Source organism: Acinonyx jubatus, chromosome D2 (assembly GCF_027475565.1).
Source record: "Acinonyx jubatus isolate Ajub_Pintada_27869175 chromosome D2, VMU_Ajub_asm_v1.0, whole genome shotgun sequence".
Taxonomy (NCBI): domain Eukaryota; kingdom Metazoa; phylum Chordata; class Mammalia; order Carnivora; family Felidae; genus Acinonyx; species Acinonyx jubatus.
The window spans coordinates 60,524,663-60,549,946 of NC_069393.1; the positions used below are offsets into that span (position 1 = coordinate 60,524,663).

Here is a 25,284-nt window from a genome sequence, read left to right on the forward strand (position 1 = left end):
ATGTCTGGCTCAGTTGATAGAGCATACGACTCTTGATCTCAGGGTTGTGAGTTCAAGCCCTACCCTGGATGGCAGAAATTACTTAAAAAAATTTTTTTTTAAGTTGCTCAAATAGTATTTAAATATATCTTAATTGGGGCGCCTGGGTGCTCAGTTGGTTAAGCGTCCGACTCTTGATTTCGGCTCAGGTTATAATATCACAGTTTGTGAGATCGAGCCCCTCAGGGGGCTCTGCGTTGACAGTGCAAACCTGCTTGGGATTCTCTCTCTCCCTCTCTCTGCCCTTCCCCCTTGCTTGCATTCTCTCTCTCTTTCCCTCTGGAAATAAATGAATAAACTTAAAAAAAATTTTTTTTAAATAAAACGTATCTTAATTTAAAAAAAAAAGCTCTCTAAAGTGGGGAAATAACTAGAGTAAATCAACATCATGAAAATGTCCTATTAAGGAAAGCTTCCCCTCAAGAATCACGTCTGTAAATACAGAGACTTCTAGGAGTCCTCACAATTTTGAACTGCCTCTAGAATTGCTCGTGACTGAAGCCACATCTACACTACGAGCAACAGTCATGAGAAAGCCTGTTTTTACTGAAAGCTTGGCTCCTTCAATTATTAAAGGTAGGCAGTGAGAGGTGAACCTTTAACTCTGGAGGTTATGAGGCAAGCAAGCGCTTGTACCCCTGGTGGGAATGTCAATTAGTAGAGCCTTCTAGCAGGCCAATCAGACTGTGTTGGCCAAATGCTTAAGGTACATGCCCTTTGCTCCAGCAATTCCTCTTTAAGAGCGAATCTTACCAAAATGCTTACATGAATTCACAAAGAGAGTTATGCAAAAATAGCAACAGCAACACTATCTGTGAGAGCAAAAGTTAGAATCAACATAAATGTCCATCAGAAAGAAGTGGCTAAAAGTGTATGGCAAGTACCCAGAATATGGAACACCATGCAAGGTCAAAAAGATTGTGGAAGATTTATAAGTACTAACATGGAAAGATGCCCGTGGCGTGCTATTTTGGTACCCCCAAAACTTGCCAGGCAATACTTGTTTATTTATTTAAAGTTTTTATTTATTTATTTTGAGAGAGACAGTGCAAGTGGTGAAGGGGCAGAGAGAGAGCGAGAGAGAATCCCCAGCAGGCTCCATGCTGCCAGCGCAGAGCTTGATGTGGGGCTTGAACTCATGAAACTGTGAGATCATGACCTGAGCTGAAACCAAGAGTCAGATGCTTAAGAGTGAGCCACCCAGGCTCCCTGCCAGGCATTATTTAGAGCAGTGGTTCTCAACTGTTCCAGGGCACCCCTGGCAATGTCCTGTGATGTTTTAAGTTGTCATACCTGGTGGGGGGAGTGGGCTGCTACTGCTCTCTAGGGAATGAAGGCCAGGATGCTGTCAAACATCCTACAGTGCAAAGGAAAGCCACCTACAGCAAAGAACCATCTGGCCCAAACAGTGTTAATGCTGAGAAGTCTGATCCATAGGATAATCACAAAAAAAGGCACAGAAGCATCTATAGATGTACATGTGTAAATGCACAGACAAGTGTCTACAAGGACAAATGGCACCTTAGATGAGGCTGACCTTTGCTCCTCATTTTACATACCTCCTTAATGATTTTTAAAAACAGTAAATAGGAATTCTAGGTATTCTTAAGGAATGAATACAGTTGTGATTGAAGGTAGGAAGGAAAAAAATAAAGTTGCAGGTCTCTTACATAGTATAGGTTATCAAAACCATCATCTTTCTGGAAAACAAATCCTTTTTCCTGCAGAAGCTGTATAGCATTCTTAAATATACTATGAATTGCCTTGGAAGTGGTTTCATTCTTAACATCCACCTGTAGGAAGAAGAAAAAGAAAAAGAAGAAAAGAGGTAAGTCCCATCTTACAGCATCTAAGAGTAACTCCCTGGACCAGCTGGTTTATGAATTCACCCAACAGGCTTTTAATCTGCTGAGTCAAAAAGATCCAGGTATGTGGCCTAGCAGGATGGTGACATTTAAGGAGGCCTGGGAAGTTTGTTCAGGCAGGATCATGCTTGATAACTGTTCCATACTTTGGTTGTGGGTTTGTTTGTTTTTTTTAATTTAATTCTACAATATGAAATGGAAAATCAAAAAGATAATACTTAAATTTAAGTATGTGGTTTATATGTCTTGAACATTTAAAATTACTTCTATTCCCATGTGGGTTTTGATAGAACTGTTTCCTAAACAAAAAGATAACCTTTGATTTTATTTTTTTTAATTCAGGTCCAAAGCATTATATACATATTAGGTCAGTTTTTTCATTAAAATTATGGCTATATGTAATCTCTTCCTAAGGACTTCAGGGAATTTTACACATATTGAAATAAGTTGGGGATTCCAGGATATAAAAAGTATTAATTAGTCTATTTAATGTTTATTTTTTTTAATTTTTATTTTATTTTTGAGAGAGTGCAAGCAGGGCAGGGGCAGAGAGAGGAGACAGAGGATCCAAAGCAGGTTCTGTGCTGACAACAGCGAGCTCGATGTGAGGCCTGAACTCAGGAATCCTGAGATCATGACCTGAGCCAAAATTGGGTGCTCAACCAAGCCACCCAGGTGCCCCTCCAACTTAATTTTAAAGAGAGGCAAATAGCTATGTGGAGACCTGTCTGTCAAAGGCGGGTCCATGGGGCTGAAGGCAGAGGGGGTTCTAGACCACATGGAAGGAACCTCGGCTGTTGTCAGTTTTCTATCTCCTCAATTTCAACATTTCTCCTCTTCTCTAAGATACGGGTTTACCCAGACAAATTACCAGGTTCATCCTATGTCTTATTTCCAAGGAAGCTAGGCCTTCAACTGTGTCCCACCATGCCTAACTAGACTGCAAGCTTACCGAGTCGGGGACTTTATTTCAACTTGGCCACCTCCTCCCTGGCACACAACAGATAACTAATAAGATATCTGTGTAATGAATGGGAAATAAATACCCCATTATGGAGGCTGTATCCCTTTTATTATTCCACTGGGGATCTTCAGTCCATTCCTAAAACAAAGTTAAGTGGTGAACAATTGTTCTTCAAGGTACAGATCCATTTTTAACGTGACAGAAATGTGTCAAGATATTTAAAAGATGAGACCACCAAAGACACAAGGCAAAGCTTCTACAAAAGTGTTTAAAGGCAAAGTCCTACCTCTTAAGAAGAATGCTCGTGAAGGCTATCTGGGGCAGTTCCCACAGATGCTAAAGAGAGAACGTGCTTGTGATTTGCTGATGACATTTCCTCCAAGTGACTGGAAAGGAAAGAAACCCCCAACGGCCTCGAGCATTCATAACTGCATCCCTAAAGAAACACTCTCTTTCTAGAAGAGGCCTTCTAAAGAGACACTGTTTTAATCTAAAGGATCCTAGTGATGGTACACAGATATGCTCCCCTGGGCTGAAGAGGACAGTCTAACATTCTTAATTAATATTCAACAAGCTAGAGCACCTGATCATTAGAATATTAGGGCCTAAAAAGTTAACAAACATTCCAGGTTACAACAGCACCCATTCTCTGAAGGCAGAATAAGGCCAACAACTATGTGATGACTCCCACAGGCAGAAAATCAATCTGTTAGAATAAACATCTTACCTAGCAATTCTCAGCCATACATCTTTTAATTCAGGGGCGGGGGGGGGGGGGGGCTTCAGGCAAAGCTGAGTGCCCTTACTTAGGGGAAGCACCGTCAACCGAAAACAGACTCTCCCACAAAACCTCTACAACTGCTCAATCTTCATAATTCTAAGGAAATTCATCTTCTTCAGTCAATTTAATATAAGGACCCTAAAGGTCGAGTTTATTACGTCTCTTATCAAAATAGAAATAAACTGGAAACTAAAAATGATTGTTACATGGTTACTGCTATCATTAAAAAGGACTCCTGGTTATCCCCAGCCCACACAGAAAGCTCGGTTCCTCCTCCCAGATTTCAGTAAGCTCAGGCAGCAGGAAGACATGTGCTAGCACCGTGAGATTAAAAGCACAGTTTCAGCTGTGAAGGAGGAGGACCCAACAGAAAAGGCTCTCTGTAAATATAAACAATGTGCGAAGCTTCCTTTCCAAAAACATTTGCCTCGGCTGACCTCAAGACATATCTCCCTGCTGGTTATAAAGTCACAGTCTCAAGGGTAAGGCCTCCAATCATCTCTTCTGGCCAGCAGCTTTGCCTGGCCTGGGATTTGTGTCTTTCTTGTCTTTTTCCAAAGAGCAATGACAGGGCTCATCTGATTCAGGAAACCGAAACTGCACAGAGACAAAACAGTGACTGGTTGACCGTGCTGAGACTTAGCAGGCTTCTCCTAGCCCCAGGTCAGGAACTGGGTGGATCTCTGAAATATATATAGAGTCCTCATTCCCAAACAAACCACATTTATCCAGCTGTCAAAGAAACAATGGTTTTGCAAGGTCTGCTTATCATGTTTCTAGATTTGCTATGAAGGGCCACTATGGAAAAAAAGAAAGGGGGAAAACACTGAAACCCACTCTTCCCTTGCCTCTAAACTATAATACTATCACAATGATTTTTTTGTGAAGCTTTCATCTGTATGACAAGAGAAAAGTGCTGAAGGATCTAGGGTTTCACCATCACTGTAAAGCATCCTTAGTCTCCCAGGCTCTCTTAAACAGAATTCAATTTAATGACACTGACCTCCCCAGAGTCATGTGAAGGAATAATTCATAATTGATGGAAAAATAGTTTCCAAAGACAAAACAAAGTGCCACATTCATTTCTTTTTCAACATACATGACTGGGCAGACACAAGTTTCTGCTCTAAGCATTTTCAAAAAGATATCATGCCAAAAGTTCCCCACGGTTGTTTTGAATGGAGGAGCCCTCAGAGAATCCTCAAGTCTCTCTACAGAAGAGTGGGTTCATGGGAAGAATGTGGTCTTTGCTCGGCTTCAAAGTTTCCTTCAGAACATGCCGACAGAGTGGTCAAAAGTGCTAGGAGGCTGACTTGGCAGGGAGCCTCCTCTAAATGACCAAATGGGAAGAAGGTTAATCTTGCTGTCTGCAGACAGCTGGACAGCCCCAACTGCTTAGAAGCGACAGTGGCACAGAACAAAGTGGCCAGTCCCGACCCTCTCCACCTGGCTGTTTCCTGAAACACAATACCTCATGTCTGCGAATGAAATTGTGGGTCACCGGGCACACAGCCAGGTGCCAGGAAGAGATAATTAGGTTCACGAACGAAACTGAGAAGCAGTGGTCATGCCTCGGAGGTCAAGATGAGGACCTGTTACCTGTTCCACCAGAATCACGAGGAATAACTTATGTTACCTATCAGAGCTATTCAAGGCAGCCCTGTTGGGATGGCAAAAGATCGGAAAACTTCCATGCCAGAAATGGAGAGAATGGTTAAATGAATTATGGTACATGTAACAAAAGATTATTATAGTGGCAAATCTATATATATATAGCTAGGAAAGGATCTGTAAGACATGCTAGACATGGAAAGCTAGGTACAGATTAGTGTTTAGCATGCCACCAGTTGTGTAAAAAAAAGGGGATAGAACTACTTCTAGTTAACAAATGCACAGACTGTCACTGGAAGAATATTCATGAGACTAGTAATGATACTTATCCCTGGAGAAAGGGGGTAGGAGGGAGGATGGGAAGGAAACTTACTTTTAACTAGATACTTTCAGGGACTATTTAAATTTTTTTTTTAATTTTATTTGAGAGAGAGAGAGAGAGAGAGAGCGCCTGAGCAGGGGAGAGAGGGGCAGAAGGAGAGCGAGAAAGAATCTTAAGCAGGTTCCACACTCAGCACGGAGCCCAACACGGGGCTTGATCCTATGACCCTGGGATCATGACCTGAGCCCAAATCACGAGTCAGACGCTCAACTGACTGAGACACCAGGCGCTCCAGGGACCATTTAAATTTTTAAAAAACTATTCTTTCCTTCAACCAACACATGATTATTAAGAACTTACTTTATAGGACACCTGGGTGGCTCAGTCTAGGTAAAGCATCCAACTCTTAATTTTGGCTCAGGTCTCATGGTTTGTGAGTTTGAGTCCCACATCAGGCTCTGCGCTGACAGTGTGGAGCCTGCTTGGGTTTCTTTCTCTCCTCTCTCTCTCTCTCTCTGCCCCTACCCTGCTCGTGCTCTCTCTCTCAAAATAAATAAACTTTAAAAAAATTAAATAAAAAAAAAAGAACTTACTTTATGGCAGCCCTATTCTAGGCTATGGTTCTAGAGAGCAAAGAACAAGAGAGGCAAGACCTCCACACTTACAGAATTTAAATTCTGGCCGAGGAATAGGCAGGTGCACAAATAAATACCAGTGAGATCCTGAGATATGAAAACAGGGTGATAGCATAGTAAGGAAGTAGGTGGCTATAGAGCAAATAGGGAATATAAGAAGGTGACATTTCCTGGTAGAATCAATAAAATAAGTAAATATAAATTGTGTTACAACAATAAAAAACCCAAGAATTGCAATGAAAGGGAGCCTAAAACAAAAGTTTCAAGTAATAGCAATTCCAAGTGAGTAAGTAAACACCAAACAACTTAAGTTCACCTGAAAAAAAGGGACAGCTCTTTCCTGGAGGAGTAGGAAATTTCTGGCGTGTTCCTAGAAATTTTTACTTATAAACTAGACTGAATACAACTTGGGTCTTTATTCAAACTCTCAAAACATGACAGGTTAACCTTGTTTTGATGAAGAGAGAACAAGTCATTAAAAACCTTTGTTCAGTTCGAGAATCATCCTGATCAATAAATAATCTTGGAAAGATAATTACCTCTTCTCATTTATTTCCCCCTCATTTGGCTCCTGCTTAGATTAAATCCATCTCAGTGAATACAAAGATCTAAGTACTATGAACCTTAGACTTTTTGTTTTTTCCTACCTAAAGATTAAGTTGACTGAGATTAAGTGAGGAGGGTAAAAGGGCAGGTGCATATTCTCATTTCAAGTTCTGTTCTGTTCCAGAACAGAAACACTGAATAGGGGCACCTGGGTGGGTCAGTCAGTTGAGCGTCTGACTTCGGCTCAGGTCACGATATCACAGCTCATGAGTTCAAGCCCCGCGTCGGGCTCTGTGCTGACAGCTCAGAGCCTGGAACCTGCTTCTGTTTCTGTGTCTCCCTCTCTCTCTGTCCCTAATCCACTCAAATTCTGTCTCTGTCTCTCTCAAAAATAAATAAAATTTTTTTAAAAATTAAAAAAAAAAAACATTGAATAGAACCATAACCTCTGTTCTCTGCATTTACCCTGTGAATCTTTTTTTTTTTAACTATTTATTTTGAGAGAGAAAGAGCAAGAAAGAGAGAGAGAGAGAGAGAGAGAGAGCACATGTGCACATGTGAGTAGGGGAGGGGCAGAGAGAGAGTGGGAGAGAGAATCCCAAGCAGGCCCCACATTGTCAGTGCAGAGCCAACCTGGGGCTCAAACCCATGAACCTTGAGATCAAGCCGTGACCTGAAATCAAGAGTTGGACGCTTAACCGAATGAGCCACCCCGACGGTAAGTGCTCCCCTACCCTCGGAGTCTTAATGCCGCAGTCATGTTCCCCCACACCCTTCAGCTGCAGACATGGGACAGGGGACTTGAATTCTCACATGGGCATGCTGCACTTACCTGCTCAGAGCAGGAGCTGTGAGTCACAGGCTGACTGGCCAGGGACAGCAGAGATTCCACAGTTTCCAATTCCTGCCGGTAAAAGGTTTGTACTTTGTTCTCCACGAGGAATTCTTTGGCTTTTTCACTCAGCAAACATGTGAGATTGGCAAGGTCCAGGGCACCTGGATTGCTGCTAGGGGAAAGTTTTTAAAAGCCTTGCAGAGAACTATCACCTTTGTTTCTTTTTGGTGTGCATAAAACAGAAACCCAGCTAGGAAATGAAACGTTATACGATGTTTGTTTTAGTGGTTGATTGAAGTATAGCTGACCAAGATGCTATATGACTTTAAGGTGTACAACATAGCAATGACCAAGTCTATACTATGCTACATTCACAAGTGTGGCTACCATCTGTCCCCATATAATGCTATTACAATACCACTGACTATATTCCCTATGCTGTATCTTTTATTCTCGTGACTTCTTCTGTAACCCAAAGCCTGTATCTCCTACTTTTCTTCACCCATTTTGTCCATCCCCCCTGTGAAGGACACTTAGGTTGCTTTCGTATCTTGGCTACTACAAATAATCCTGCCATAAACATAGGAGTGCTTATGTCTTTTTTAATTAGTGTTTTTCTTTTCTTTGGGTAAATATCCAATAGTGGAATTACTGGCTCATATGGTATGTCTATTTTTAATTTTTTTTATTTTTAAACTCTTCCCCATTGTATATTCTTGCCTCCTTTGTTATAGATTGAGGATAGAAACATGGATTTATTCCTGGGCTCTTTATTCTGTTTCATTGATCTATGTGTCTATTTTTGTGTCAGTATCATACTCTTTTGATTACTATAGCTTTGTAGTGTATCTTGGAATCTGGGATTGTGTTACCTTAAGCTTTGCTCTTTTTTTCTCAATGTTGCTTTGGCTACTTGGGGTCTTTAGTGGTTCAGTACAAATTCTAAGATTATGTGTTCTTTGAAAAATGCTGTTAGCATTTTTATAGGGAATGTGTTGAATCTGTAGATTGCTTTGGGTAGTAGAGACATCATTAACAATATTAATTCTTCCAATCCATGAGCATGGAATATCTTTTCATTTGTTTCAGCTTCAATTTCTTTTATCAAAGTTTTATAGTTTCCAGAGTACAGGTCTTTCACCTCCTTGGTTAAGTTTATTCCTAGGTATTTTATTCTTTTTGGTGCAATTGAAAACGGAACTGTTTTCTTAATTTTTCTTTCTGCTACTTTGTTATTAGTGTATAAAAATACAACAAATTTCTGTGTATTAATTGTGCATACTGCAACTTTACTGAATTCATTTATCAGTTCTAATAATTTGTTTTGGTGGAATCTTTAAAATTTTCTATGTATAGTATCATGTCATCTGCAAATAGTGACAGTTTAACTTTTTCCTTACCATACCAATTTGGATGCCTTTTTTTTTTTTCTTGTTTGACTGCTGTGGCTAGAACTTTTAATACTATGTTGAATAAATGTGGCAACAGTGGACTTCTTTGTTCCTGTTCCTGATGTTAGAGGAGAAACTCTATTTTCCACCGATGTTAGCTGTGGGTTTTTCCTGTGTTTACTTTGCTATGTTCCGTCTCAAAGTGTTGTTGAGAGTTTTTATCATGAATGGATGTTGAATTTTGCCAAATGCTTTTTCTACATCTACTGAGATGATTATGTGATTTTTATCCTTTGTTGATGTGTCATGTTGATTGACCTGTGAATATTAAACTATCCTTGCATTCCCAGAATCAATCCCACATGATCATGGTCAAATGATCCTTTTAATGTACTGTTAAGTGCAGTTTGTTAGTTTTTTTTAAGTTCATTTATTTATTTTTGAGAGAGAGAGCAAGCAAGCAGGTGAGGGGCAGAGAGAGAGGGAGAGAGAGAATCTCAAGCAGGCTCTGCACTGTCAGTGTGGAGCCCAATGTGGGGCTTGAACTCATAAACCATGAGATCATGACCTGAGCCAAAATCAAGAATCGATGCTTGCTTAATTGACTGAACCATTCAAGTGCCCCGAGTTTGCTAATATTTTGTTGAGGATTGTTGTATGTATGTTCATCACAGATATAGGCCAGTAGTTTTTTGTAGTGTGTCTGGTTTTGGTAATGCTGGCCTCATAGGATATATTTGGAAGCTTTCCTTCCTCTTCTGTTCTCTGGCATAGTTTGAGGAGAACAGGTATTAACGCTTTCTTAAATGTTTGGTAGAATTCACCTGTGAATCCATCTGGTCATACACTTCTGTTTGTTGGGAGTTTTTGATTACTGATTCAAATTTGTTACTGGTAATTGGTCTATTCAATAATCATGCTTGTTTTTGACATAAAGGGCAATTCATGCAGTGAGCAATGTGTGGTTGTTTAAAAGGATCAGGCAGGACTACAGGAACTATGATATTCATGAGATTTTGAAAAAAAAATGTCAATCTGCCAAATAGCATATATAATATAGGTACAGTCCCATTTTTATAAAAAAGCAAGTGAGAACCCATAAAATATATGAGTGAATATTCATGCTTGTATATGCACATAAGAAAAAAGTTTAAAAGGATACACACCAACCTATGCACAGCGGTAACCTCCGGACAATGGTACTGCGGCAGACAGGAAAATGAGGAAACTTTCACTTTTTACTTTTTACGGGTCTGCAGTTTGGGTTGTTTTTTTTTTTTAAGTTTTATTTATTTATTTTGAGAGAGAGAGATCACAAGTGAGGGTGGGGCAAGAGAGAGGAAGGGGGAGGGGTAGGGAGGGAGGGAGGGAGAGAGAGAGAGAGAGAGAGAGAATCCCAAGCAGGGCTCCATGCTGCCAATGCAGAGCCTGACACGAGACTCGAATTCATGAACCGTTAGATCACAACCAGAGCTGAAACCAAGAGTCAGACGGACATTTAACCAACTGAGCCACTAAGGTGCCCAGTTGTTTTTTTTTTTTTTACGTAAGGGTTTTTTAAATGTAATATATACGCATGAAAAAAATTGAAGGGTACACAGTGAAAGTCTCCTTTTTATCCTGTTTCAGTTCCCACCCTTAGGCGGCCACTGTTCCTAGTTTTCTGGCTCCCCTCAAGGTTCTTGGATGCACACACTAATGGGTATGACTATATCCTTGCTCCTCCTGGCTCTTTTTCACCCCTGCACAAAAGAGTAAAATCATTCCTGGTTGGGAATGATGGGTTTCATTTTTTATAGTTTTTTGTTATAATGTGCCACAGTATTCTTTTAAAAAAATTTTTTTTAATGTTTATTTATTTTTGAGAGAAAGAGAGACAGAATGTGAGTGGGGGAGGGGCAGAGCGAGGGGGAGACAGAGAATCTGAAGCATGCTCCAGGCTCCGAGCTGTCAGCATAGAGCCTGACACGGGGCTCGAACTCACGAACCGTGAGATCATGACCGGAGCTGAAGTTGGACGCTCAACCGACTGAGCCACCCAGGCGCCCCCACAGTGTAGTGTTCGGATTGTGATGTTTCATTGCAGCTTTCTTTAGGTTTCCTACCTTGGCGCTCATTGAGCTTTACAGTTTTCTGCATACTTGGAAAAACCTCATCAGTTATTTCTTCAAATACATTTTCTCTGCTCCCTGTCCTCTTTCTGGGACTCTGATTACACGTACATTTTCTCACAACCACCTTCGAAAATGTGTACTATTATTATCTTCACTTTGCAGATACGAAAATTAAGGCATATAGCGAGTAAGCAGACTTGCCCAGAGACCCTCAGTGAGTAAGCAGATGGTTCAGGATTTGAACCCAGACCCACCCCAGCATCTGGGGTCCCACTGCTTGGCCTTATTGCCATTGTCACATCTCTAGCAGTGAAAAGGCCACAGCTTACCTTTCTTGCTCTAGGGCTGGGCTCTGGAAAGGCTGGTCATAAACTTTCCTGTAGATACTGGGAAGCTCAAGCATCCTTGCAATTTGTATGTTGCACACTGGATCATCCACTTTATCTAACAAGCCATGGGGGAAAATATGCCAGAGAAATTATAATGAGATCAGGTCTTTCCCATGTCCAAATTGTTGCTAGATGCCCAGGGGATCTCCTTCCCTATGTGTGCCCAGGGAGCATACATTCTAGATGCACTAAACGATTCCCCCTTATCCTTCGAGAGGGCATGCAATGCACTAAGCATCCCAGGCTTGGCCAGGAGCAGACTAGAACCAGGGAAAGTATGTTTGCTTTTTCACTCATCTGTTTCAATGGCAGACAACAGGGGCTAGCCTTGGGATTTCCAAACCAAAATCAACCAGAGCACTGCAAAGGGTATCACTTAGAGGATGTGGGACGATCATATTTCTCATCAGCTGTTTTCCTTCAAAGTTAATGGACTCAATGGTGTTTCAGAAATCTCCATCATTTTAAGGAATATGAACACTCTGCCCTAAATGGATTGACACTTAGAACTTCAAAGTACTTTATTATGTTACCCAAATCAATTTGCCAGACATATATAATAAATCATTTATTTTCTTCCCCAATTTGTAGTTACCTCTCTTCAAAATAAAGTTAGGAAATGCTGCTTTTGTAAAGAAAGCATGTTATGAAATATAATTTCCCAGAGTTACATTTTTTAATCTGAACTTTTTAGGAGTTTGACTTTTAGCTAATCCAGAGTTTAGTAGCTAACCCACAGTTTACTGGACACACACCCAGAATAACAACCAATGTGGCAGAAATTACTTGAGCTTACAATAAGTAGTGACACGAATTTCTCGTTCTTCTCTGTATGTGTGGATGTAACCTCTGATTTGGATAATGTCCCCAATTTCTATCTTTGTTCTCTGCTCAATGGTCTCTTGCAGCTTCTTAAGCTGTGAGGTTAAGTTCAGCTCCCCTATAGTTGGACCACCTGTCGTTAATAGGGCTAGAAGAAAAGAGACAAATGCATAACACAATCACTCCACCACATTTGTGAGGTGGTTTTGGGGAAAGACCAACATATCTGTTCATTCTATTTCTGATTAGTTGCTCTACCACACAAAATCTATGTAACCTTCTGAAGTCCTCTGCTGAATAGAAGGCGTAAGCTGTAATTATTCAGAAATAGGGTGGAAGGAAGGGAGTCTAGAAGGCCTGATAAATCCAAGTGGGTGAGTACTGGCGTGGCTCCGTTCTCACTCCTACCCCTGCATCGCCAGTGCAGTCAAAGGGCTCTACACGGTCCTGAGCTGAATTCTGTATGAGTTCAGCCGGGCTTGGTGGCAACAGCTCTAAACTCCTTAAAGCGTGCTTGCAGACTGGGGTGCCTCAGCCGAAGCATCTGACTTCGGCTCAGGTCATGATCTTGCCATTTGTGAATTTGAGCCATGTGTCGGGCTCTGTGCTGACAGTTTGGAGCTTGGAGTCTTCTTTGGATTCTGTCTCTCCTTCTTCTCTCTGCCCCTCCCCCCCCTCAAAAATAAACATCAAAAAAAAAATTTAAAGTGTGCGTGCAGGAAGACAAGTCTGGCATAGAAGGAATAGGGCCCACGAGTCTTCATTTGCAGTTCTGTTTATGGGGAAGGCAAATGTGCCTCAGGCTGATTTCCCACCTAGGTGCTCAATACCCCAATCTCTCACTCTTACCTCTCATCTTTGTTGGGTAACTGGGGTAATCTCTCTCTCTCTCTCTGTCTCTCTCTCTCATACAACTGCATGGTGAAAAGAACCCAATGCACATTCAATTCTAAATACTTTCTATCACTTAAGTTTAATTTCAAATTGTAAGAGTTAAATAATAAGCATAGCCATGAATATTTGGGTACTGTAGGTGCTATTCTAAGGACTTTACAATGGATTAGCACATCTAATCCTCACAACTTTACCTATTTATTATTAGCCCCATTTTATAGATGAGGAAACAGAGCCACAGAGGTCAAGCAACTTGCCCAAAGTAAAACAAGTAGTTAGCAACCAAGCTGGAGTTTTAACTCCAGGAGTCTCTGACTCTAGTGCCTTCCTGCTATTCTTTATTCTCTGCTGCCTTCTCCTACGTATACTCACATTTCCCAGTTACAGCTAGTGTGTGTGAACAATTCTGTGTTCTCATTTTCTGCCTGGCATAAGTTTAAATTCACACATATCCACAGAATCCACACAACTCTAGCATTTTAAATTATAATCAAGCATTCTGTCACGTTAATATGCCACAGTTCGTTTAGTCTCATTGAATATTTCATTCTCCCTTCCCTTGTATAATTTTTTATTTCGCTAGCATTGTATAGCTTGTATATTTTTTTTATCGCTAGCACTGGATGGGACCTAGAGGTCAACACTTGGGTAATGGAGTCAGACAGACCTGGCTGAAATCTCAGTTCATTTCTTAACTAGCTGTGGGACCTTGGGCAGGCTGCTTAACCTCACTGTGCCTCAGTTTCCTCAACTATGAAATGGGGATAACAATGGAGTCCACCTCATATACAGAGTTGTTATATATGATCTAAGTTAACCCTTCCGTCATGAGCTTAGCACAATTTCAGATCCACAGGAAATATTCTATAAATGTCAACTATTTGTAAAAATGAACAATTAAGCCCTCTAGACAAAATTATACTGTTTTCTTTGGCGTCTTATTGGGAATTACTGGATAGGAAAGTAAAAACAGGTTTAAGTTCATTACATATTGTCAGAATGTTTGCCAGAAAAAAACAAACCATTCTCTTTTTACAAGGTGTCACCAGCACGCAAGCACATCTGTAGCTCCTATTCTGGCTTCACTTGTTTGGATGTTTAGTACCTTAAAAAAATACGTGGTTCCATGATATTTCATTTTGCTTTTAAACTGCCAGACTTTTTGGGATGAGCACTGGATGTTGTATGGAAACCAATTTGGCAATAAATTTCATATATTTAAAAATAAATAAATAAATAAATAAAATTAAAAAAAAAAAATAAACTGCCAGGCTATTTTATATATATACTATATATATATATATATTTATATATATGTGTATATATATAAGATGTATATGTATATGTATGTATGTATATGTATATATATAAGATGATCTACTCTGTATTTCTTTATGTACAGAAATCATCTTATACATTCAATATATTATTCATGTCTTTTGTATACTTTATGTTAACTTCTGAAAAACTGGGGGGGAAGCTTTATCAGTGTGCTGATTATATCCACCCCTCCGCATTCCACTGCTTTTCTATGCTTATTTGACTTTATTTTCCTACATAAAGGTGTGAAAAGATCTTTAGCCTATCCCATTGTCACTGATGATAGTGTTTGGTGCTTTAACAGCTAGGGACTTAGGAGAGCTTAACATATATACCCCCATGTTCACGCAATAAATATATAACTTCATCTCCTTATGCCATATAAGCTGAAAGACAGGGGTCGCAGTTACCTCTTTTGAAAATATTTTCCTCTATCTGAACCAATAACATTTCTTAAATGCTGATGTCTTTCCTGCTGTTGTCTTATTTTAGCTCTGTCATATATTAGCGGTCCTATAATGAGTGAACAAATCTCTCTTTTAGCCTGGTGATCACATTTTCTGCTTTTTAATCTAATACAACTTAGAGAACTGTGGCTTTGTAAAGAGCAAAGGCATTACTTTTCTTGTAGCACATCGACTCTACCAAGGGAAATGGCAACCTCTAGAGCACAGAGCACTTTGTGTATCCAGTAACCAATACCTAGGAATCTAGACGCAATCAGCATTAATGTTACTTAGCTTACTGGGTTTCTTCAGAAAATACCCCAAGTATTACTTTTTAAAAGGTTATTCCATCTGTGTTCCTATTTCTCAAGCCCTCTTCTGCTTCGACTGAATTTAAAACACTTGATAACAAATGCTTCATGCAGCACTGCTGAAATAATCAGACTAACGGCTGGTCTGAGAATGAGGCCCAGCGTTCATTTCAATGGTGTGCCGAATTTCTGAAAGGGCTCACGCTCTGTAATTTAGTGAATGTAATGAGACGGCTGGAGCCTGACAGAATTTCATTTTAAAAAGCCTATTCCATCCTGGAAGATAAACCCCCTCTAAAATTCTAGTATCAAGGCCAAGCTTTCTTAACTTATCTCCAAAGTTAAGTCCAAATGGTGCACTCAACAGGACATTTATAGGAGTTAATATCATATTCTTATATACCTTAACGGGCTGGAACACGATTTTGACTCAGGCTAAATTTTGTTTAAAAAAATTAGTCTTCATTGGCCACTTTCCAGGGGAAAGCTTTTAAACTGAGGGCAATTAAATGAAAAGGAGAGAAGGGGCTAGTCCAGAACAACTGAAAAATATCTCTTCATATATAACGCGACGAGAATAATTTCCAGGTTTTTTTCCTTGTACTCATACCCTCTTGTTTTTATCCTCAAAGAAATTTCCAATTAAGGCTACCTGCTGTGACTGTTCATCTATTCATCTACTTAGAAATATTTTAAAAATCTCACTCAGTAGCCATTCTATCTTAAAAAATTACTATATAGGAGTTATATAATATTCCTGTATCATTCTTTAAAAAAAGAGTTGATTTTGAAAATTAAAACAATGTCCAAAACAGGAGTCTACAAGCTACAAGCCATGGGCAAAATCCACCCACAACTTGTTTCTGTAAATAAACTTTTATTGGAACCCAACCATGCCCATTCACCTATGTACTGTGTATGGCTGCTTCTGAGTTACAATGGCAGTATTGAATAGTTGAAGTTCAAAACACATGGCCCACAAAGCAGAAAACATTTACTAGCTGACTCTGTACAGAAAAAGTCTGCCGCTCCATAGTCTGAAACGAGATTCTGACACACAAAAACCATAAATCCGCAAGTGATTTTAATACCCTAGACATATATGCAAATTCAAATATCTGATTGTCTTATAGGTTTACTTCTTGCCTGTGAGGCAGCTGCATAAAAACCTGTTGTCTCTTTTAACTTTTATCTACAAAGCTTCCTCTTTTTTTTTTTTTTGGAATGTTTTTATTTATCTTTGAGAGACAGAGAGCACGAGCAGGGGAGGGGCAGAGAGGGGGGTGGACAGAGGATCCAAAATGGGCTCTGCATTGACAGCAGGGAGTCTGATGTGGGGCTTGAACCCACAAACCGTGAGATCATGACTTGAGCCAAAGCCGGACACTCAACCAACTGAGCCACCCAGGCGCCCCATATCTACAAAGCTTCCTAAGCAAATTAGTGCCAATGGTTAAGATGTTCCCAAATTAGGAAATGGAATACTGAAGTTATATGAAACTGATGGCCATATTCCAAACGTAAATATGTCAGAAAGTTAAGCAAAGGAGCATTCCACTGGTTGGGACAGTCAAACTAGGAAGCTGAGATTCGGACAGGTGACGGCAAAGAGGAAAGGCACCACGCATCACTGAAGGAGTCAGATGCCAGAAGTTAGATGTTATAGCAGGCAATATTTAGTGATAACCCCACTGTATACGGCACCATGCCGTGTATGTTATAAAACAGAAAAACAAGGTCCCAGTTTCTGTAGCTCCTCTAGAACCAAAAATGATCATCAGTTCTGCCTACCATTTTTTGATATTATAAACTTAACTTAAAAAACAAGTAAGAACTATTAAAATATACTCAAGGAATTCCAAATGGTATTTCAGTTACAGTCAATGTGTTCAATATATGATTTTAAAGTTTCTTTTCAGTTTATATAATTGAGCTAACTTCAAAGGAATTCTATCTTACCTTCTCATCAACGTTAGAATTCCTGGTATATTTGAGATTTCAGAAAATCTGGATCATGGCAGCACAGAGTTAGTGGCAATCATGTACGAGGAAAAGTCTTCAAAATCTTCTTTGGTTAAGGGATATGCCTGGAGCAAGGGGGTTCTGACCTGACTGGCAAATAAGCTAAAACATCTCGACTCACGTAATAGCTGCCATGGTAAAAATGAAACGCTGGAATTCCCAGCAGCCACGTCACACTCCTGCAGGCTCAGGAGGAAGTGAGCACTAAAGAGAAGGGAGAAACAAACACAACTAGCTCTTCTAGGATATTAGTCTGCACAGCAGCCAGAGCTCTGGGCACAGTGCTTCGAGCTGATCAACAGAATTCACCAGCGGATAAATGTGAAAATTTAACCCTACAGCTGTTGTGATGAACCACCTTGAGTAAAAACCATTGGTTAGCTGAAAAGTAAACCAGTGTGTCACATAAAAGTACCTGAGGAAGACTCGGTATTGTTCGACTTTTTCCAGCAGATGCAGTTTATAACTCCAGTGCTGTCATCCACTGCAAGAGAAGCATAAAAGGGTAGAAGAGAGATCTGGGCACTGCTAGTGAATCAGTACACCAACACTGGATTTTGCCATACCAAAAAATGACATTTTTCAATAGCCTGCTTGGTCAAACCCTTATAAAACTCTCCTACTTAAAAAAAAACTTTTTAAAATATTTATTTATTTTTCAGAGACAGAGAGAGACAGAGCATGAGCAGGGGAGGGGCAGAGTGAGAGGGAGACACAGATTCTGACACAGGCTCCAGGCTCTGAGCTGTCAGCACAGAGCCCAGTGTGGGGCTCGAACCCACGAACAGTGAGATCATCATCTGAGCCGAAGTCGGACGCTTAACCGACTGAGCCACCCAGGTGCCCCTCCTTCTATTTTTAGAAGTAACCTCTCACAGTATGCCAAGGAGTTAAAACTGCTTGTCTGCACATGCTGATGTAAAACACGATCCTAACAGGATGTAGTCAACATTTCACTTCCCCTGCCTCAAGGGTACTGATGATTAATGATTTTAAGTTTATTTATTTTGAGAGAGAGGGAGAGAGAAAGAGAGAGAGAGAGAGAGAGAGAAAGAGAACACGTGCACACATGCGGTGGGAGGGGCAGAGAGAAGGAGACACAGAATCCCAAGCAGGCTCTGTGCCAACAGTGCATAGCCTGATGTAGGGCTTGAACCCAGGAACAGTGAGATCATGAGCTGAGCCGTAGTTGGATGCTTAACCAACTGAGCCACTCAGGTGCTCCAAGGGTACTGCTGATTCTTGACCACACCTCTCCTAAAAATGGGGTCCTCAGGAAGTTAAGTACAAAAATCTCAATGAATGCAACATGCAAAAGCGGCCTTGCTCTCCCACGGTGAAACAAGGCAGCGCTGACATGGTCTGTGGTGAGAGGCACTTAGAGGGTAGCCTTCTTCTCTCACCACTTGCTCTCTCATGAGCTCTATGATTTACCAAGACAGACCACCCCAAATATTCTGACATGGACTTCTCTTTGTGAACAAACTTCTGCCCAGTCCTTAACACTGCAGGGGATGTAAGGAAAGCCAAGTATATTGCAGAAGGGCAAAGTTTTATTTTCATAATGGCAAATAATTCTATCTTGTTCACATAAATAATTTTGGCTTATTTTATCCTTAATGAAACACACACACACACACACACACACACACACACACACACACACACGAATTCCCACTGCACTTGAATTTATAACTGCAGAGAAACTGGAAATGCTTGCTATGGGATGACAGGTGTTTCCTCTTCATCTAATTTCTGAAAAACTCAGAAAAGAGATCAGTGGGCTTAATGATTTTCTAGAAAATCACCAGCAAGGCTGTTATAAAAGCCCATGTAATATAGAACATAATGCAAATTTTTTTATTGCTGGTTTAAATCTGTGTTGAAAGCAGAAGCCAAGAATACTTCTTATATGAAAATAAATTCTGGATGGATTTTATTAAATGTAAAACAGGTGAACTTAAAATGATGAGAAGAAAATATGGGTAAATACTTTTGAACTTTGTGCTTATAGTTGGTGGGGGCATTCTTTAAGCAAACCTGAAAATCAGAACTCATTTTTAAAGGTCTGATATATATGACCAACTAATAATTAATACTGTACAGCAATTTTCCAAATGATAGGGCTAGTGTCTTAATATATAAGGAGCTCATACAAATGAATAAAGAACAAGACCACCAGAGAAAAAATGGCAAAACAAAAGAATATGCAATTCACAGAAGATATAAAAATGGCCAATAAACGTGTCAGTACACTAAATTCATTAGTTACCAGAAAAAGAACAAACATAATGTCTCAATTACTAGAATAACAAATATTAAAAAATACTGATACCCTTGCTGTTTCAAAGAAACACATGCACCCCAATGTTTATAGCAGCACTATCAACAATAGCCAAAGTATGGAAAGAGCCCAAATGTCCATCGATGGATGAGTGGATAAAGAAGATGTGGTATATATATACTATGGAGTATTACTCGGCAATCAAAAAGAATGAAATCTTGCCATTTGCAACTACGTGGATGGAACTAGAAGGTATTATGCTGCTAAGCGAAATTAGTAAGTCAGAGAAAGACAAACATCATATGACTTCGCTCATATGAGGACTTTAAGACACAGAATGGATGAACATAAGGGAAGGGAAGCAAAAATAATATAAAAACAGGGAGAGGAACAAAACATAAGAGACTCTTAAATATGGAGAACAAACAGAGGGTTACTGGAGGGGTTGTAGAAGGGGGGATGGGCTAAATGGGTAAGGGGCATTAAGGAATCTACTCCTGAAATCATTGTTGCACTATATGCTAACTAATTTGGATGTAAATTTAAAAAAATTGTTTTTAAATACTGATATACCCTCACATTCTGTTAGTGGAAGTGTAAATTCATATCAAATTTCTAAAGAGCAAGTTAGGAAACCAGTTGAATTTTTAAATGTATATATCCTCTGACTTAGTGATTACTTCTGGAAATTTATCCTGGGGAGAAAAACAGAGTAAGTACCCAGATTTATACACCTTGTATAAGGCCGTTTGTTGCAACATTGTTTATAATACTGGAAGTTGGGTGGCTCAGTCAGTTGAGCGACCAACTTCGCTCAGGTCATGATCTCACAGTTTGTGGGTTCAGGCCCCTCATTGGGTTCTGCACTGGCAGCTCAGGTCGGGTTCTGTGCTGGGAGCTCAGAGCCTGGAGCCTGCTTCGGAATCTGTGTCTCCTTCTCTCTCTCTGCCTCTCCCCGGCTTGCACTCTCTCTCTCAAAAATGAATAAACATTAAAAAAAAAATTTTTTTTTAATGAATTACAATGGCATAGCATATGGAGGTAAAAAGTTATAATGAAGATTTATGTTCACTGCTGTTAAAAGATATCCATGCCTCATTTTAGCAAAGAAATCTTATATAATATTTTTTTAAGTTTATTTATTATTTTGTGAGAGACAGAACACAATAGGGGGAGGGGCAGAGAGGGAGAGAGAATCCCAAGCAGGTTCTGTGCAGCCAGCATGAGCCTGATGTGGGGCTCAAACTCATGAAACCCTGAGATCAGGACATAAGCTGAAATCAACAGTCGCAGACGCACAACTAACTGAGCCACCCAAGAGCCCCAAGAAATCTCATATATAATCTAATTCACATAAAATGTTAAATAGTGTACCTTGACAGAAATTATTTTAAGACTTTAAAATGATAATAGCAGTTTCTTTTGGAGCATAGGAAAGGGACTCCACGTTGAACGTACATGCTCACTGTAAGCCTCATTTCAGAAATACTGAGAGAGAAATATGCATAACAGCTCAAGGAAATAAGACATATATATATTTCTCCAATATTAGGAACATGTAAAACTATTAGGAAGGATGTTCACCCAAACATTGACATTGTTTTTATCTTATTTATAGCGTTTTACATGACTTTAATGTACTTCAGTAAAATTTAGTCTATTTGAAATTTTATTTTATAATGAATATCATCTTAAAATAAATCAATAAGGAAATTCTGAATTAAAAAATTGTTTGACACCTCTAGGCACACTACTTCTCTGGCCAGTGACAAATCTTGGTTTATCATGTAGTGTAAAAAATATTAGCACATGAACACTTGTTCTAGGATGTGTGAGGACACTGACTGCAGCCTCTCCAGGACTCTTGGTCTGAACTTAAACTACTGCCAAGTGCTCTGGGCACTGCCACCAAACCCTCTGACCTTCTGGTTTGTAACCTCTCCTGGAGGGTGCTGCTCCCCGGCAGTGTAAGGTCTGGCTGCTGGAATGCCCTGGTAGGGGAGCCCCCTTGCAGTGCTGCACAACGTGCTCCCCCATTTGCCTGGGTCGCTGGCCTTTTGTTTCAGCAGTGGAATGAGTCAGCGACAGCAGGAAACACCCCCAGCACAGGCCTGTAGTGAGTCAGGTGGAGCAGGACCCAGTACAGCAGGTAGTGGCCGCCTGGCAGGTGGCCCGAAAGCCAAGATGGCCCTAGGACAGCAGGGAGGGTGCAGCTCTCCCTCAAACAGGCCTCACAAGAGTTAAAGTCACAAAAGCATTTCTACTCTCAGTTACCTCAACCCTCAGATGCTTTTCATTTTCCCATAGCCCACAGATGGGTCCTGTTCTTGTAACATTCATTCTAAAGAAACTGTTTATTGGGGAAGAGTCAAACATATCACCTTCATCTTGTTTTAAACTCCCGACCTCTACATAGTTTCCATCCCAGACCCCATGAGAAGGGGAGGAGCTTGGGAAGCCCAACCTATCCTAACAATAAAGCATGCTGTACCCAGCAAAAACAAAAACAAAAACAAAAAAAGCAGATGAAGTTGGTTTTTGGGGGGAGGGTGAGCTGATGGGGGAGAGAAAAATCAAATTGAGTTATATGGAGATATATGGCTCACTGGAGTCAGTAAATAGATTGGATCTATAAATCTCCATCAGTGGAACCCTGAGCAAATGACTGGACCTTATTTTTCTCATCTCCAAAACGGAAAGAACGTCTGTCCTTACTATTTCAAACGATTAGGGGGAGAATAACACCATGTACGTGAAAGTGCTTTGTAAACTGAAACTACCATTTCATCACTGATATTTGGAGAGGTAGTACTTCATTATACTACAGAAAATGTACTTGCCCACAGCTGAGTATGCTGTAGGAAATTGGTGGATATTTGTTGAATTGTCTGGAGAAAAACAGAACGAATACCTTTGGTAAAATAAAGGAGAGAAGAGATCCAATATGGGGATGCCTGACAAGACGATCTATTTTAAAGTTTAAAAAATATATATATGCTGGGCAAAAGCAGAGGGCATGAGGAAACTCATCTCTCACATGTTATTTTATAAGCAGGAGACTGTCACATTCAGGGAAATGAATACCTGTTGAAGAAAGGCAATGATATTGTATCTATACATTAGCTATCATACACAGACTGCCAGTGAAATGGTGGCAGTCAACTTGTTCAACTGCCTTCTGTCTCTCCACAAGGAGAGCAGGAACACAAATCCAAGGCAGCACACCAGAAAGCAACAACGTCAATTACAGCAAAGATTTGGAATCCGAAGTTAAGCTTCCCACTAAATATCTAGGTTGGCCTCCTAGCTGCAGAGACTCTGAGAGTTGCACAAGGCAACAGATGAAAATGCTTACATTAAACTCAATGAAAAAAAATCAAGACCCACGACACTAATTGCTGCTGTCCAAACTATAGAAATCCTTCATTTGGTTTCCAACATCATGAGGGGAGGGAAATTTTATGATAACAGATATTCACCCCTGAGTACCAAAAGGCTTTTATTAAGAAAAGATTTATTTTCAAGTAATTTCCATGCCCAACATGGGGCTTGAACCCACAACCCCGAAATCAAGAGTCACATGCTCCATCGACTGAGCCAGCCAGGCACCTCCCCAAGAAACTTTTTAAAAATACTGTTCTGGGGGCACCTGGGTGGCTCAGTCAGTTGAGCATCCAACTTCAGCCCAGGTCATGATCTCAAGGTTCATGAATTTGAGCCCCACATCGGGCTTGCTGCTGTCAGCCTGTCAGCACAGGGCCTGCTTCGGATCATTTGACCCCCCACTCTCCCTCTGCCCCTCCCCTGCTTACGATCTCTCTTTCAAAAAATAAAACATTAAAAAAAATACTGTTCTGGATACAAATCTTATTATTTTTATACTTATCTTCTTAAAGAGTCTATTTTAACATTAATCTGGCCTTTTTTATTTTTAAAGGTACCAATAAAAACATTTGTTACCATCCTTTGCCATTTATAGCTATGCTCTCAGGTATCAGGTATCTAACCTTGATCATCCAGAGATCCTAGACTGTCATATTTTAATTCTTCCACCTCCAAACTCCCCATCAGCTGTCACGTGAAAGTATGCAGCAGTGTCATTCTTACTTTTTGCGTCACTTTACACTTGGTCCATGTCAGTGGCCCCAAGGGGCTCCTAATAAAGGACAAGTGCGTGGGCTCTGTGAGAGTCCCCAGCTGCTCTGCAAGGCTAGGGTTGCTTGATATTCAGTGTTCCACTAAGTGGGGTCCTTTCACATAAACTCAGTGTTGGGCACAATTGTTCTTACCTCCATAGCTGTAGAAAGTATCCTTTTCTCTTCTTCCAATTACAGTTCCCAAGATCTCCACCTGTTTTATTGGATGCCCATTGTAAAAAAATACTCCTGAAATTTAAAAAAAAAAAAAAATCAGCCCTTGACAAATGGCAAGCCCCAAGAAATTCAAATGTCTTTTCCTTAAGGGTTCTAAGTAGAAAGTTTGGTTTTACTGAAGCCTGTACAAATGTAGAAAAGAGAAAACCAATGTTGCCCAACTAGATCTGGTTAATCTTCTTTCCACTTGTGACAATGAAATGTGCATCCTTGTGGACCTCTCACAAGGGGCCTGAAAACAGTATGTTATGAGACCAAATCTATTTGGAGAGGCTACAAAGGAAAAGAGAGGAAATCACAAGAAAGGCTTCTTTGGCTTTTTTACTTGAGCTTTTCTAGGCAGCCAGTCATCATTTATATGAATTAGCAGCAGCTTTTTATTTTTTTAAATATTCTTAATGTTTATTTATATTTGAGACGGGGGGAGGGGCAGAGAAAGAGGGAGACACAGAATCCAAAGCAGGCTCCAGACTCTGAGCTGTCAGCACAGAGCCCAAGTGGAGCTCGAACTCACAAACCGTGAGATCATGACCTGAGCCAAAGTCTGACATTTAACTGACTGAGCCACCCAGGCGTCCACCCCACTTTCTTTTTTAAAGAGAAGATAATCAGGTTACAAAATGCTGCCTTTGGGGCCGATTATAATTCAAAAACTTCTCTTCTTAAAACTGTTTTCAAAACCCAGAGAACAGATGCCAACGGGCAGCTTCCTGCCAGAGGAGAGACCTGAGAAGACAAATCATACGCTAACACCTGGAGGCCTTTTGTGGACTCTGGAAGGGTTGTAGAGGGACTCCTGGCTGCAGTGAGTCCCTGATTCCCACCCAAGGTCCCAGAGCTGTCCTGGCTCCTGCAGAGCTTCCTGTCTGCGCACCCCCAACATCCTAACCTAACTCCCTATTCTGGCTTAAGCTACTGGCATGTGCATGTGTCTCCTACAGCTAACGAAATCCAAACTAAAACCTCCAGCTTGTCCTTTTTCCCACCATGATGGCTGAATTCTTTAGTTTTAGAAAGAGGCTATAAACATTTAAATGGCCATTTCCTTTTAAAATAAAGATATGAGGGGTGCCCGGGTGGCTCAGTCAGTTAGATGTCCGACTTCGGCTCAGGTCATGATCTCGCAGTTCGTGGGTTCAAGCCCCACATCGGGCTCTGTGCTGACAGCTCAGAGCCTGGAGCCTGCTCCAGATTATGTGTCTCCCTCTCTCTCTCAAAAATAAAGATTAAAAAACAAATTTTTAAAAATAAAAAATAAATAAATAAATAAATAAATAAATGAATAAATAAAGATATTAATTGTAAACAAAGAAACATTCA

General features: G+C 40.3%; 1 protein-coding gene across 10 annotated transcripts in view; it reads right to left on the minus strand.

The window, feature by feature from the left end:
• Positions 1-25,284, minus strand: part of STN1 (STN1 subunit of CST complex) — a 47,635-nt gene that overhangs the window by 16,163 nt on the left and 6,188 nt on the right. For 6 of the 10 annotated variants that reach the window (XM_015063087.3, XM_053207045.1, XM_053207046.1 and 3 more), the window contains exons 3-8: positions 23,881-23,976; positions 17,723-17,791; positions 12,289-12,462; positions 11,433-11,547; positions 7,596-7,770; positions 1,710-1,832 (exon numbers count right to left, since the gene is read on the minus strand). In XM_015063087.3, coding sequence (XP_014918573.1) covers positions 1,710-1,832; positions 7,596-7,770; positions 11,433-11,547; positions 12,289-12,462; positions 17,723-17,791; positions 23,881-23,976 — 752 coding nt within the window. The remainder of the gene's footprint in view (positions 1-1,709; positions 1,833-7,595; positions 7,771-11,432; positions 11,548-12,288; positions 12,463-17,722; positions 17,792-23,880; positions 23,977-25,284) is intronic. The other 4 variants (XM_015063089.3, XM_053207049.1, XM_053207048.1 and 1 more) reach the window with 4 other exon arrangements.